Source organism: Lycorma delicatula, chromosome 1 (genome assembly GCF_047948215.1).
Source record: "Lycorma delicatula isolate Av1 chromosome 1, ASM4794821v1, whole genome shotgun sequence".
Lineage (NCBI taxonomy): Eukaryota > Metazoa > Arthropoda > Insecta > Hemiptera > Fulgoridae > Lycorma > Lycorma delicatula.
The window spans coordinates 309,868,662-309,883,642 of NC_134455.1; the positions used below are offsets into that span (position 1 = coordinate 309,868,662).

At 25.6% G+C, this 14,981-nt stretch overlaps 1 protein-coding gene across 4 annotated transcripts in view; it reads left to right on the forward strand.

Annotated features, from left to right (window-relative positions):
• Oatp58Dc (Organic anion transporting polypeptide 58Dc) overlaps positions 1–14,981 on the forward strand; it is a 116,647-nt gene that overhangs the window by 56,377 nt on the left and 45,289 nt on the right. For 2 of the 4 annotated variants that reach the window (XM_075381366.1, XM_075381389.1), the window contains exon 1: positions 6,394–7,144. In XM_075381366.1, coding sequence (XP_075237481.1) covers positions 6,817–7,144 — 328 coding nt within the window. In that variant the 5' untranslated portion in view covers positions 6,394–6,816. Of the gene's footprint in view, positions 1–2,039; positions 2,056–6,393; positions 7,145–14,981 lie in introns of those variants that run through there. The other 2 variants (XM_075381372.1, XM_075381380.1) reach the window with 2 other exon arrangements.

The following is a 14,981-nucleotide window of genomic DNA, read 5'->3' on the forward strand; positions in this document are numbered from 1 at the left end:
GGATTAAGTCCCCCATTTTTTTCAGTATTTCTAAATTTCTTTTTTACTTTTCAATTTGTAAACTCAACCTTCATATGTTGCTCCATAAATCTTTCATAAAATTCTTTTTTCCACTTTTCCTATTTCTTGTTCTGAAAAAAAACTGCAGATATTCTGGCCAATACAGTGCTTCTGGTAGGACTACAGTTTTATAGCGCCTCAATTTGGAGTTAACACAGGGATTTTTTACTGTAAACATTCTTCGGAAAATTATAGGCAGTTTCCAATTTTCGTATTCTATTCTTCATCCCATTTTTTTCAATTATATTCGGCGATATGATTTCTCCCAAATATTTAAATTTTTAAACTCTACTCATTTTTTGTTGGAAATTTTAAGGGTTTGAGTTCAGTTCTCTTTATCATTGGAAAATCAGTTTTTTTATAAGAAATTTAAAGACCAATTTTGCTTGCACATTCGCTTAGTTTCTGAATTTTGAATTTAGCTTCGTCTATATCTTTTACGGAAATTGCAATATCGTCTGCGAAGACCAGATTTTTTGTATTTATGAATTTAGCTTTAGTGTCCATTTTTATATTTTCGTATGTGTTTAACTGTTTAAGTTCTTTCTCCCATTTTCTTATAAATTTTTCAATGGTAAAATTAAAGAGGATTGGAGACATTCCATCTCCTTGCCTTACTCAAGTTCAATTTCGAATGGCTCTGAAAGTTCTCTTTAAAATTTCCCTTTTGATTTTGTGTTTGGTAATGTTTTTTTCGTAATGATTATTGTCTTGCGATTTATTTCAATTTTTTAAGTAGGGATTCCCGGTGGATGGATTCGTAGGCTACCTTAAAATCTATAAAATTTTAGTTTCATTAAAGAATAGCTTTATTAAAAACGAAAGAGAAAGTATAATTGTTTATTTGTTTTTCAGAATTGCGAACATTTTTAACGATTTGGTACATTACAGTTTTTCATAACTACTGGAATTCTTGCCGAAATAATTAAAGAAATTACTTTAAAGTATAAAAATTATACTTTTGAAAATTTCATGAACTTAATTCTATTTAATTCATTTATTATTTTTATCTTGAAAAAAAAATTTAATAAATGAAAACTTCGCGGTATTTTTCAACATACCCTGATATATATTATACATTTTTGTAAAAAAACACCAAATAATTTTATAAAATATTAGTAAGTTTATATAATACAAACAGAATAGAACGTAAAAATAAACTTTAAAGATTAGAAAAGTAAATTAACTAAATTTGATATTTACAAGTTATAATTATTTTTTATTCGTAAAAATAGTAGTTATTCTCCTGTAACAAGTAACTTTGTAAATAGAAAAAAAATACATGTATAATTGTCTCACTCAACTACACTTTCCTCAAAGTTATGAAGTAAGCTTTTAAATTAAGAAACGAGACTGTCACACACATATATGCATTTATACGTATGCGCGTGTTTGTAAGTTGTGCCCGTGTATATAAAATGGGGAAAGAGACACTGTATCAAAGACGGAGATTTATCAGGCAGGGTTTCTCTCTAATCCATACAATTAGCCAATTGATGTCACTCTACGGTCCGAATAAAGATGAGCCCCTTGCGAAGGTCGAGCCAATTTAATGTTTAAACGTAGTCCACACCAACCAAGCATAATCGCTTAGTGTTTGACTGTGTTCCTCTTCAGTTATAATCACGTGATTCAATTTCTATATTTCTTGAGAATAGTGCGTTTAATAATAAATAATTCTTGTATATTCACAGTGTTTTAGCGTGGCGTATTTTGCGTGATATTAGTGTCAATTTTATTTTTTTTATTTTTTGGATATAAATTTAAAAACATATGAATAAATAAATTATGTATCTATACTTACGATACAATTATTAATAGTTTATATGTTATTATTATCTTTTTTCTTTTCTTTTTTTTTATTAAAACGAGTTAAATCTTAATTTATCTTAAATTTCTTAGTTAAAAGCTACATGATATTTATCTTCGTTTATTTTATTGTGTCAGCGTACACAACTACTTGTGAATAAATTGTTCATTTCATGCTAGAAATCCGTAGGTGTTGTCAGTTAATTCTAATTTTGTTTCTTTTAGAAGCTTAATTTTATTACTAAAATAAATAAGTTTTTATAATATTTAAAAAAAATGTTCTATAAAATGCTTCGCATCTTTAACTAAAATTTTAAAATTAAAATAAGTGTAGTTAAATACTTTTGCATTTGAGCTGTTATAATTTTAATACAATTATGTTTTTGAGTCGCAGTGTAAAACTTATGGAATGTCATTCTTTAAGTTATATCACGGATTTTATATTTTTTGTTTGTTATATTTCATTTAAATACTACAAACATTTTAATAATGTATAAATTTTGTAAATGTAATAAATTCAGTAATTTTATTTATATAGTACGATAACATTGAAAATTATTGCCTTTATATATATATATTTATACATATACATATACATATATATATATAAAATCTAATTTAGAATAGATAACTAAGACAATTTGTTTTTTTTTTGTTTTTTTAATAATGATAATTTAAAATTTTTATCTGGTCATCTTAGGTGTATTTTCCATTGCAAAAAATATACCTAGTAAAAAAATGAATTTTAATATTTTTTTTTTTTAATTTACATACTTCTTTTTATAAATGGAAGAAAAACATAGTAAGTTAAACAACTTACAGAGTAATTTAAGTAAGTTTGGGGAGTTAAAGTAAAACTTACATATAGGGTTCCTTTAAAATGATGTATATATTTATTGAGTTAGCAATAAAAAAACGAAAGATTAGGGGATATAGGGAATATAGCTGATTTTATTGATTGCAGGCTAAATGAATAAAGATATAAATTTGGAGATTTACAGAGTTTTATGTTATGAAATTATAAAAGTAAAATAAATTCATATACATATTTAAAGAAATTACTAAAAAGAAAAGAAACATATTTAATGCATTTTGAATGTTCAAAGAGAGAGAGAGAGAGAGAGAGTGAGAGAGAGAGAGAGAGAGAGAGATAAGTAGAGTGAGGGATTAGACAGATTGACAGGGTGGGGAAAGAGGTAACTTATTTCCTCCTCCACCTATCTACCTGACTAAGTGTTACTGTTTCTACTTATCATCTGGAAGGTTTTGGATTCAAATATTGGATAGACAATTGCATTTTCAATTGCAGTTTCGTATCAAAACTGAAAAGAAATAACAGTAACTTTAATCAATTCTCAATCTTCAACTGTATGATAAAATTGACATAAATTACTTACAAATTTACATAACGGTTTTTTTTCATAGTAATGGTGAAGAACTGTTTAAGAAAAAATAGAATCTATGATAGATATTGCTTTGAATATTAAATAATTTACCTTCAGCAGATATTAAAGAAAATATAAATACTAAAAGATAATAGTAATAAACAAAATTTGAATAAATTAAAAGTCTTAGTAAGAGATAATAAATAAAATGTGTTTTTTAAAATAGGTGTAATTTAAATTGTATTGCTCATTGATAAGTTTTTTTACATAAATATGGGAATTTTTTTGTAATACTTTTTGTCTGTCATGTCTTTTAACTTATTTTTTATTTTTTGCAGTATCTTAAAAATTGAGTGTAACATACATAACTCAAGCAATAATAACTAAAGTAAAGTCAATTTTTCTTTATTCTGGTATCCTTAAAAAAAAAATAATTAGTTATGAAAGTTTTTGAGATAAACTTTATGATAGAATTAAGTTCAGTTTCATAAATTAAATTTATAAAACTGTTATAATGTGTTTGTGTATGTAAGTCATATTTGTATATTTGTATTTCTAATCGTGACATTTGCACCCTGATTTAACGTAAAAGTTAAAAGTAACATACAATTACTTGGTAAGGAAATTGAAAAGTAAACGAGTTTCTGTAACTCTTTTATTTTTCAATTTTCACACAAAACTTCACTTTTCACTCAAAACTTTGTCCTAGATTTTTGACATTTTTGGCTCAAGGAGACTCAAAATATAAAGAAATTTAAAAAACCAGGTACCCAAAATTTGTACAATTTTAATACCATTCTTTCCCTTATTATATTATTCTATAAAATAGTTAAGAAACTTAAAAATTGTTATTACATAGTTCTATTTGTTTTTCTACACAATTTAAGTGAAATATTGTTTAAAATTCTAATTGTCAATGAAAAAATGTAAATGTTGTGTATTTTATTAACAATAAATAAATGACTTGATTTTTAATTTACCAGTAAAGTAACCATTTATCATAGTAAAAATTATTGATTGCATCTTTGCATCTTAATAAATTATTATTATGAGTTACACTGAAGAAAATTAATTTTAAATACAAAATTATTGTAGAAAAAAATATTATATGTAGAAAGATAAATATTTTTTTAATTTAACATTTAAAAAAATTATATTGTTCATAACCATATTGCTAAATTAAATAGCCGTCTAATCATATAATACCATTTAAATATAAACTAAATAATAAAGAATTTTTTATAAAGCTTTGGGTTGTTTGTTTTGCTAATATATATATATATATATATATATATATATATATATATATATGGAAGGGGATTATATACTAATAAAATAAAAGCATTTTATTTGTGCTTAGAAATTTATATTCAGTTAATAATAATATTCAGTCCTTTACCAGCTGAGCTATCTTGGTGGCTTTTCTACAAATTTAAACACCTCTTTTTTAAGGTTTATTTACTTCATTAATTTTTAATGTTAGGCAAATTATAAAATATATAGATCCACATTGAAATGAAGAAACAGTAGTTTAGAAAAAAGCTGTTTCAGTAAGAATTATTTAGTTATATAATGACTACAAAGATATATTTTAGCAAACAAAATTCTCTTATGTCTGCTACTTTATATCAAAATCTAAAAGATCAAAGAATTAATTTTTGAAAAAAAACAGATAAAATATATTTCTTTACAAGAATATTACACTGGTTTAATATAATGCAACTGTTTTTATGGATAATGTGCTAGTTAGATAATAGAAATCCTACATGAAAATGAAATAAAGTAATAAATAAATCTTGATTTTCAACAAAAAATAAATTTACTATAAATTATTTTCTATTTTACTAAGGATTCAAAAAAATAATAATGTGATAGACTTCAGGATTTCGGTGTACGTTAAAAATAAACAAAGTAAAAAGACTTTTTTCTTCTTCATGCATTATCCTTTCCTTAATAATTCTTTCTAATAGAACTCTATAATATTAATGCTATTTTAGTTTTTTATCATATTTACCTTAAAATCTTAAACCTTTTACATTTGATAAATTTTTAATATTTATCCTTTATAAATTCTAATAAAAAGAATGAGTAAAAGCTTTTGTTTAATTATATGCACTTAAGTCAGATGTTAAGTTGTGCATGAATTTTTACTTTATATAATACAGTTTTCATCCAATAATGTACCTCTAATATCTTATCAAGCTGGATAGTTACTTTTTTGTTTCATAATTGTGATAATATATTTATTTATCAATATTTTTTTAAATCTATCTAATTTGATTATTGTTTCATAAAAAATTAATCCGAAAAAACTCTCAATAATTGCTTATCTTTAAAACTGTAATAGCATACTTTAAATAGGAGTATTCAGTATGTAATATGAAAAATTAGTATTATTGTTTTTTAATTATAAAAATATTTGCCACTGCAAGGTATATTTTTCTATTATTGTTGACTTTTTAAAGAAGAGAACCCTGAACAAGGCCATCAAAATTTATATGCAAAAAATTAGAAAATAAATTCTGTAACAACAGTTTATCAGTTTGAACGATTATTGAATTTTCACCAAGCGCATTAAAATCAAAGAGTAGTCATTAAAAAAAAAATGTGACTTTATCCAATACCCATGTCAGTATTATTAAATTTAATAACTGATTATTTTAATTAAAATAATACCTATTTTTAAAGTTATCTATTATATTAATATTTTTGTACCATATTTTAAATGTCAAGTGTATTATTTATTTGAATATATTACTTATTTTATAGTTGGTGAATTAATACTCCAGTTAATTCCGAGTTTAAGATTTTGCTGCTTTTGCTACAAAATCACAAAGTTTGTAATTATAGAATAAATCAGTCAACAAATTTTGTGATAATTTACTTTATGAAACTATTATTATTTTGTTGTAGTTATTAATAATTTATAACATTCTTATAGGCTATTCATGAATGTTATAAAATAAAATGTTACATGTTTAAATTTTTTTTACAAATCATTTTATTGCTTTTAATTCATAGAATTTTTTTTTAAATTTTCATTCAGTTCATTTTACTGAGAATTGTGTTTATAATACTGAAAAGAATTTTGTGTTTTTTTATATTTAATACAGTTTAAACGTTTACTATGATTACGTAATTCAATTGTTATGCAATAAGGTTAGTGATAAGTGCATATAATATACTACTATTGTTGACAGTGTATTAATGAAGATTACAGTTATTGTAAATTACTCCGTTGTACAGGATTTAGTGTGGCCAATGGTAGTGAGTCCTGTAATATATATAGAATACATATTTGCAGTTATTGTTTTACATATGCGGTTAGAAAGAAGGAGGAAAGGGTAAAGCGAAAAAAGTTTAGGAAACAAAAACAGATATTTCTTAACATTTTTGAATTAAAATTAAGAAAAAATAAATAAAACAATTAAAATTTTTTTTATGCTGGGGTCTAATATTTTCTGTTGAATCTAATCACATGTTTAAGAATGTTAGTGCTTTTATATATTTTTGAACTAGGAAGTAAAATTTGTTCGGCATGGGGTAAGAAAGACAGTTCAAGATGAGCTGCAAATCAAAGAGTGTACAGGAAAATGGGCCTGAAGCTGAGAAAATGCTGGAAGCAGAAAAGATGATGGAAGCTGAAAAAATGCTGGGTAATAATGCCCCTCGCCGTCTAACAGAGTTCTGTGCAACTCTTCCGCTTACTGATGACACATCCTGTGGTATAGGATGTTGTAGAGGACCTACTCTTCAAAGATTTGCCAATAAGAAGGCTTTTGTTATACTTTATGGTATTCTTGGTTGTATTTTTTCTGCCTGTTATGCCTATTTTAATGGAACTATTACGACTATAGAGAAAAGGTTCAGAATTTCTTCAAAAACTACGGGTGAGTTATTTTTTGTACACATATATACCTATAAATAGTTTTTTTAAATTTATTTTATTTTATGTACTTTTTTAATGTTATTTCTTTCAATGCACTCTAATTTTTAATAATAAAAGAATACAATTAAATTTTGTAAGCGGAAGAAATTCATTGTGGAAAAATTAGTAATTTTAGAATGAATTATTTCTCTTGGAAAATGAATTACAGATTAAAAATTTTTAATAGAAAATATACAACTATGAATAAATAAAATTTGTTTCTTTATTTATATAAAATAATATATTTAAAAAAAATATGAATGTAGGTTAGCATACAAACTCAGGTATAATTTTCCATATAATTATAGTAAGAAACTTATAAAAATAATAATAATAATAATAATAATAATAATAATAATAATAATAATAATAATAATAATAAGATTAATGTACTTGTATTTATGTACAAAATAATCTTTTTCAATGTTACTTAACATGGAAATAATCAATTTTCCATTTCAAAATAAAATAAGAAGTGGTGAAACATAAACTTTTTTCTAGATTATCAAATTTATCTTGCAATAAGGAACCATAGAATACTTACTTTTTAAGATATAAGTATAGAAAGTCCACTTAGAGAACTGTTTTGTTTTATCCTGAAGTCATTAAAACATAATTTAATCTTAATTAGAAACAATTTATGTACTACATTGTTTCTCAACTAAAGGGATGCATTAATATGTTTTATACACTATCATTTCCACTCTTTCATATAGCTAAGATGATTTTTTTTTTTTTTGTCTTCAGTCATTTGACTGGTTTGATGCAGCTCTCCAAGATTCCCTATCTAGTGCTAGTCGTTTCATTTCAGTATACCCCCTACATCCTACATCCCTAACAATTTGTTTTACATATTCCAAACGTGGCCTGCCTACACAATTTTTTCCTTCTCCTGTCCTTCCAATATTAAAGTGACTATTCCAGAATGCCTTAGTATATGGCCCATAAGTCTGTCTCTTTTTTTGCTATATTTTTCCAAATGCTTCTTCCTTCATCTATTTGCTGCAATACCTCTTCATTTGTCACTTTATCCACCCATCTGATTTTTAACATTCTCCTATAGCACCACATTTCAAAAGCTTCTAATCTTTTCTTCTCAGATACTCCGATTGTCCAAGCTTCACTTCCATATAAAGCGACACTCCAAACATATACTTTCAAAAATTTTTTCCTGACATTTAAATTAATTTTTGATGTAAACAAATTATATTTCTGACTGAAGGCTCGTTTCGCTTCTGCTATTCGGCATTTTATATCGCTTCTGCTTCGTCCATCTTTAGTAATTCTACTTCCCAAATAACAAAATTCTTCTACCTCCATAATCTTTTCTCCTCCTATTTTCAGAAACAGAACAGAAAAGGATAGAGAAATGCCTAAAAAATCTAAAAAACAAAAGTATATAACATTATAACTTCCTTCTCCCGTCTAGTCATATAGTACCTGACCCGTCCAATACGGGTCATACCCAAGACGAGCAGCATCCACAGACAGCGACGAGGTCACCTTCTTGGAATTGCCAAAAGCCGGTCTGAGGGATGTAACCATCATCGGGGCTTGTTTAAAGCTCTCATGACGCTTCAAGTACGTCATCAGACGATGCTAGGCTTGGAAAAATTTATTTGTATATATTTATCCATGTATTTAAAACAAATACATTATATGGATTACAGTACTGAATGGCAATAAAAAATGCGGTTTTTTACTTTTTTATAATTTAATGAATAATAATTTTATATTGTAAAGCATTTCTGTTTTCTTCTTTTGTTCTATGGCTTGAGTTCCATTGTTAGCCTATTGAACTTTGCATATATTCATCATTTTTTGACTGATTAAAACAATAAAACAGCATTTTAACTCCTTTAGTTATCTCCAGTGACAAAACAATCAGATCTATAACTTATAAAGAAAACCTTCCACAATATACTCATCCAAAATATATCTCATAATTCTAAAAATACAATAAGCATGAAGCTTTTCCATATATTACATTTGAAATCAATAAATACATCATCCACTAGCACTAAAAAGGTTTATTCCTAATTCACCTTTCAATGTTAATAAAGCCTTTTGTTAATTTCAATGTTTCTCATTTTGGTACATTTGTTTCACAAGCAGTAGTGTTTCTATAGGTATATCTCTATTACATATAGAACATATTTTATGAATTTTCTAAATACGTTTAGTTCTTCAAATTTAATTTGTTAGTATTAAATTTAATAAGTGTATAATTTATAACAGTTATAATAATTCTATAGTTTTTCAAATATACTGTGTAGATCTTTCTAAACAATTATTTCTGCAACATATTTTAGTTGCTCTTCATAACTATTTTCACCTTAGGGACTTACTTTCAATATGAAGAAATTTAATTCAATATCAATTACCTGTATGTATTGCTAGAATAAGATTCTTACTGTTGAAATTAGATGTGTTCAATTTCACTGAACACAAGTGAAGCCATTATACAAGAATTATAGTTACAACTTATTCTGCACATGATTATATATAATATTCTGTTTAAAAGCGTGAGAGAAAAAATCTTTAATTTTCTTTTACAAAATTGATATCTATATTAATTAATTGTAATCTTAAAAATAAATCAAATGTAAATGTAAAATAACATTAATTATATTTGAACATTACCATAATATATTTTTGAATAAGCATTTAACCAGTAAAGGAAAAACTGAAGATCCTTTCTTGTCTGAAAATTTTCGTTCTAGCCACACTACTTTTGCCATTTTATGATAATCAATCTTGAGCACTTCATTGTAATGGATATTCACACTTGGCATTATATCTAAATATTCATCCAATTGTGTATTAGCAGGATGAGGGTAATTACCTAGGATTAAACTCATGCTTTTTCTAATTCCGTTGGATTGTGTTACATTGATCAGTAATAATAATAATTTATTTCATGTAGCAAATTATGAATATTATAAACTTTAAGTAACATGCTTGCATAAATTAATTTCATTAAAAGAAGCATTTATTGTAAAAGTAGTTTATAATTTACAAGTTATATTTCTCTGATAACAATAATTACTACCAAGATCTTGAAAAAAGTATTGCCTGTTCATTTGCTTTTTATTATAATTATCAAAATAATGTCATCATGATTCTCTAATTATGTTAGACTTTCAGTACAATTTTGTTACTCTACTATGGTAAAATTTGAAAACCCATAATTAATAGAGTTTTGTTAAATTCTAATAATTTTTCCTTCTACCAGTTTTCATCATTGTGGTGAAATTTAGGGTATATATCCTGAACTTTACCAGGTTTTTTTACATATATAATCATTATATTTGTAATCACTGTATGATCTGATTTTATTATATGATGCGCGATATAATATATCTAATTATATGATAATGATTTTATATTGTAATGTGAATAAAACTTGTTTAGGTAACTAGAGGTCAGGATGTCTTTAAATTGTCTAAGATCTGTATTAGGAAGCTTAAAACAATGTTATTAACATCATTTAATAAAAAAATTCAATTTTACTGTTATAAACAGTCAAAATGAGAGATATTTCTTATGATAAGAATATGTAAAAAGAAATAATGGCTAGCTCTTACCAAGTTCAATGAATCATATCAATTTTCTGAATTCCACTGTAGATAAAGCTTCATGTATTTCTTGATCCAAGAAGACTTTCAACAAATTGTAACTTCTATTTCAAATTTTATGCATAATGAAAGTGGAGTAAAATTTATTTGTAAACACTATGTATTACATGTAGGTAAGTGAATAATAATAAAAACTTTTTTCTATGCTCTTGTCCATGACAGTTGATATTTAAACTTATTTGAAATTTAGATTTTTGAAACAACACGCCAAACTAAATTGTATAATAAAACATTTTTTTTTAAAGTTAGTTTCAAAATGTTTTTAGTCATCTCTACAAACATCCTCAGTAACTGGTACTGCTCCTATTTTCACAATGGCTTCAGCTGATGAAACTGTTGATAGGTTTTTTTGAATTAGGCAGACGTGTATGGGTAACATCAGCTAACAACTGATGTGGAAACAACAGCTCCCTTCACTGAGATGATAAAGACGACTGAAAATATTTTGAAGTAAGCTTTTTAAAAAGCCATTTTATTATAAAATTTTGTTTGGTGTCTTGTAACAAAAGTTTACATTTCAAATTAATAAAGACCTGTTGGTCTTAATGTTAGTATAGATCTATTGAATAAAGAAATACAAAGTGTCTAAATTATTTTCAACAGTCAAGTAATTATTTAATTTTAATATTATGAATGACTGATCTCAATGTATCCTACAATTTCTCAGATCAAATAGTAGTTTAATACCTGCTAGTATTCTTGATACCAATAAGTTACTTACCAATTAGCAGAAAGTTTCTTTAAAACTAGGTGTTTCCTCTGCTAGTAAGTCTCAAAATAACAGAAAACAAGTCAGTTTTACAGTAATAAAGTTGAAAACTCAATCTTCCTAAACTTAGAAGTACTATAAATATGATAAATCTCAAAATCATTTATATCTCATTCTAATTAATCCTATCTGACAATCACTGAATTCATAAATATATATATTTTTCCTCCTTTACTCACAGTTGTAACTAAAATATGATTTGACGGTGCAGCAGAGTCTTTACTCTGACTCTTATAATGTCCATGACTCTTTAGTCCCCTCGACATAATATTCCAATTGCATACAGTACCCATGTAATGTATGATGATGATATGATGTACCTGGGTGTGTCAAGCAATTTCTTTTGGTTTTACTTTTACTTTGTAATCAACATACCATAAACCCATCCCTCAAAGTAGGAATTGACTGTGTATCCACAATACCTAGTTGTCTTCTCTTTCATTTTTCAAATCATTATCAAATTAATTAAACTCAAAATCTTTTCTGTGCTAACATTCTGATCCTAAAATTGTATTAATTCTACACCATGAGTTATCTGGTACATGTATTCCTAAAACACCTAACACAAAATTGCTTACTCCTTAATCTATTAACCTACCATTTTTCTTTTTATTTTAACAAAATTTCATACACTAACTTGAAGAATACCACAATCCTCATGTTTTTTAAAAGCTTTTCTCTTGGGTAATCCCAATTAGTCCCACATGCGGACCCAGTTAGATGATTTTACTTCTAAACTATTTTGCAAAAGGACTTTATAATATAATTGAAAATTATGAAAGAAAACAAATAAATAAAACAACTGCTCAGAAAGTATTGTTGAGTTTTCTGTTGTTTCCAGGAGCAAAGTACTGAAAACTTTTTTTAAACTACAAGAAGCAAACAGATAAATTTATGTTATTCAGACAGTAAATATTTGCTTCTTAAAGTCTACAATTATTTCATTCACACACGAAGACTAAAAATGTACGTGTATTGTATATTTTTATTATCGTAACTCAGTGTAGATTATTGTAACCACTATGTATATTAGAACACTTATTAAAATGACATCATGATCACTTACTTTAATGTGAAGGAGCATGAATTCTCTTCGCCCTAAATCAAGTTTTTCAGAACTATAACTGGGATTGCTGAGTTACCAAATGATTTGATGTGGCACTATTGTTAGAATTAGGTAGTGAAGGAACCTTTCATGATTATTTAAAGAGTGTGTGTGATTTAAATTGAGTTTGTACTTGTAGAGTATTGTCTTTACATATTTTTCTACATTTATGTATTCTGAGTTGTTCAAATATGTCTAGTTTTTATTCTTTCTTGTTTATAAACATAAAAACATTCTAAATGGATAATATTTAAATTACACACACCCCTTCAAACAGCTCATGAACAATATGTCTTCAAAATCAAGCAATAAAGAATATTCTGAGCAGTAGATTCAGAGAAGACAAATTTTGAGCAAAAGCTAACTTACATTCAGGAAACGTTCACCTTAAAAACTGTCGTCCATTGTCAAATTAAAAATTGTTGAATTTTTTTATAGTACGGACATCATGGATACCAAAATTCCAATTAGTAAAGCTATTGCTCACTTCGTATTTAACTTTGTTTCTTATACAAGTATAAAAAATAAATTATTATAATGAAAGTATGTAAGTTGAAATTATTTTAAGATAACAATATAATACAATACTATTGGGGTATTTGATATGATTTATTCTGACAGTTCTAATACTGTAAATGATTAATCAATAGAAAAAATTTAGTACTATTACCAATAAATTTTCATTATTTATAGAGAAAAAAATTACAATACTATTATTTAAAAATCTTTCTTTTTGAGGTTACTCTTCAATTTATTTATTTTTGTTATTACAAATATGATACACCAGTTAGTACTTTCACTAGGAAGAAAAGATGAATGAAATGTTAAAAGAAATGATGTCAGACTCTAACTGGGAATCAAACCTGAAACCATCTGATGTAGGTTCATCAAACACACCTGAATAATCTGCTAACTCTCTCTCATGATTGACTGCAATGCCATGAGGAAATCATTTTTAGTTGGTAGTTAGTTTTTCTCAATTTTAGACCAACCATATTTGAAACAGCTGATAAAACAACATTTACTACAAGATCCCAGATACATAGGAGTACATTAAATTATTAATTATATTTTTAAATCTTGGGCAAGATCTTGCAGCATAACAAAGATAATAAAAGAAATAACTGTAATTCATAATCACAGATTATATTTAAATGACAGGTTAAAATTTGGGTTAAATTAAAAGGGTATCACATTAAACATTATAGACATCATTGTAAGATATTATGTAAGTAATAACATTTGTATAAATAAAATGAAGGAATGAAAAACATTAACAACAAACAATTTAAAATTATGATCCTGGTTTAAAAAACAAGATAAAAAAGTAAACAAAATGTAAAGTACTTTAAATATAAAATTGCAAAGTATTCTTGCAATGTCATTAAAAATCCCTTAGTTAATGACATAGTTAAAATAAATAAATAAATAACAAAATAGTAATCTTCTGATTGAAAGGTTCATTTGACTTAATGAAATGAATCCAAGCCTACTATAAAAATGACAATAACATTATGATATTTGTGATATATTGAGGTTAATGTTATTCTGTGAAAAAAATTGAATTAAAATATATTTGATACTTTTAAAAATAATGTAAATATTAAAAAGTGATTTTGTAATACAGGGTCAATTTACTTCACAGGCAAATGGACATGAAACTCTATCTTATCATAAACAAAAAAACAGACTAAGGAATTGTTTTTAACGCTATGCTTTAATAACTATCACTTTTTCTTAATTTTAATTAAAGGTTAAACAAATTTTAATGAGTTGATTTTATTATCTTTTTACTATCATTTAGGTTCTTAATGTAGATTAATACTATATGTAAAAATTACTATTTAATAAGGTTTATAGTGTAATTTTTTAATCATTTTGTTAATAACTTGCACTGAATTCATCTACTCTGTGTATTTTTCATTTACAGTAAATAATGATAGAGATAATTTTCTGCCTGCATATGTACTTACACACACACACACAGACACAGACAGACAGAGAGAGAGAGAGAGAAAGAGAGAGAGACATACCAATCTTAATTAGTTAATTATCATACTGATCAATATTAGCATTGTAGTAACATAGTGCTGATTTCGGCTTCTCTTTCTTCTTAATTATAGTTATTTTGTGCATAATTTCTTATGTTGAGATAATTACTTAAAAAAATTTGTAAATTAATGTAACATCAAAAAGAAAACATTTCATTCATTATAATTGCTAATTAAAAAAACTACTAATTAAATGCCATTGCATAAATCTTGGAAATTTTTTTTAATGCAAACTA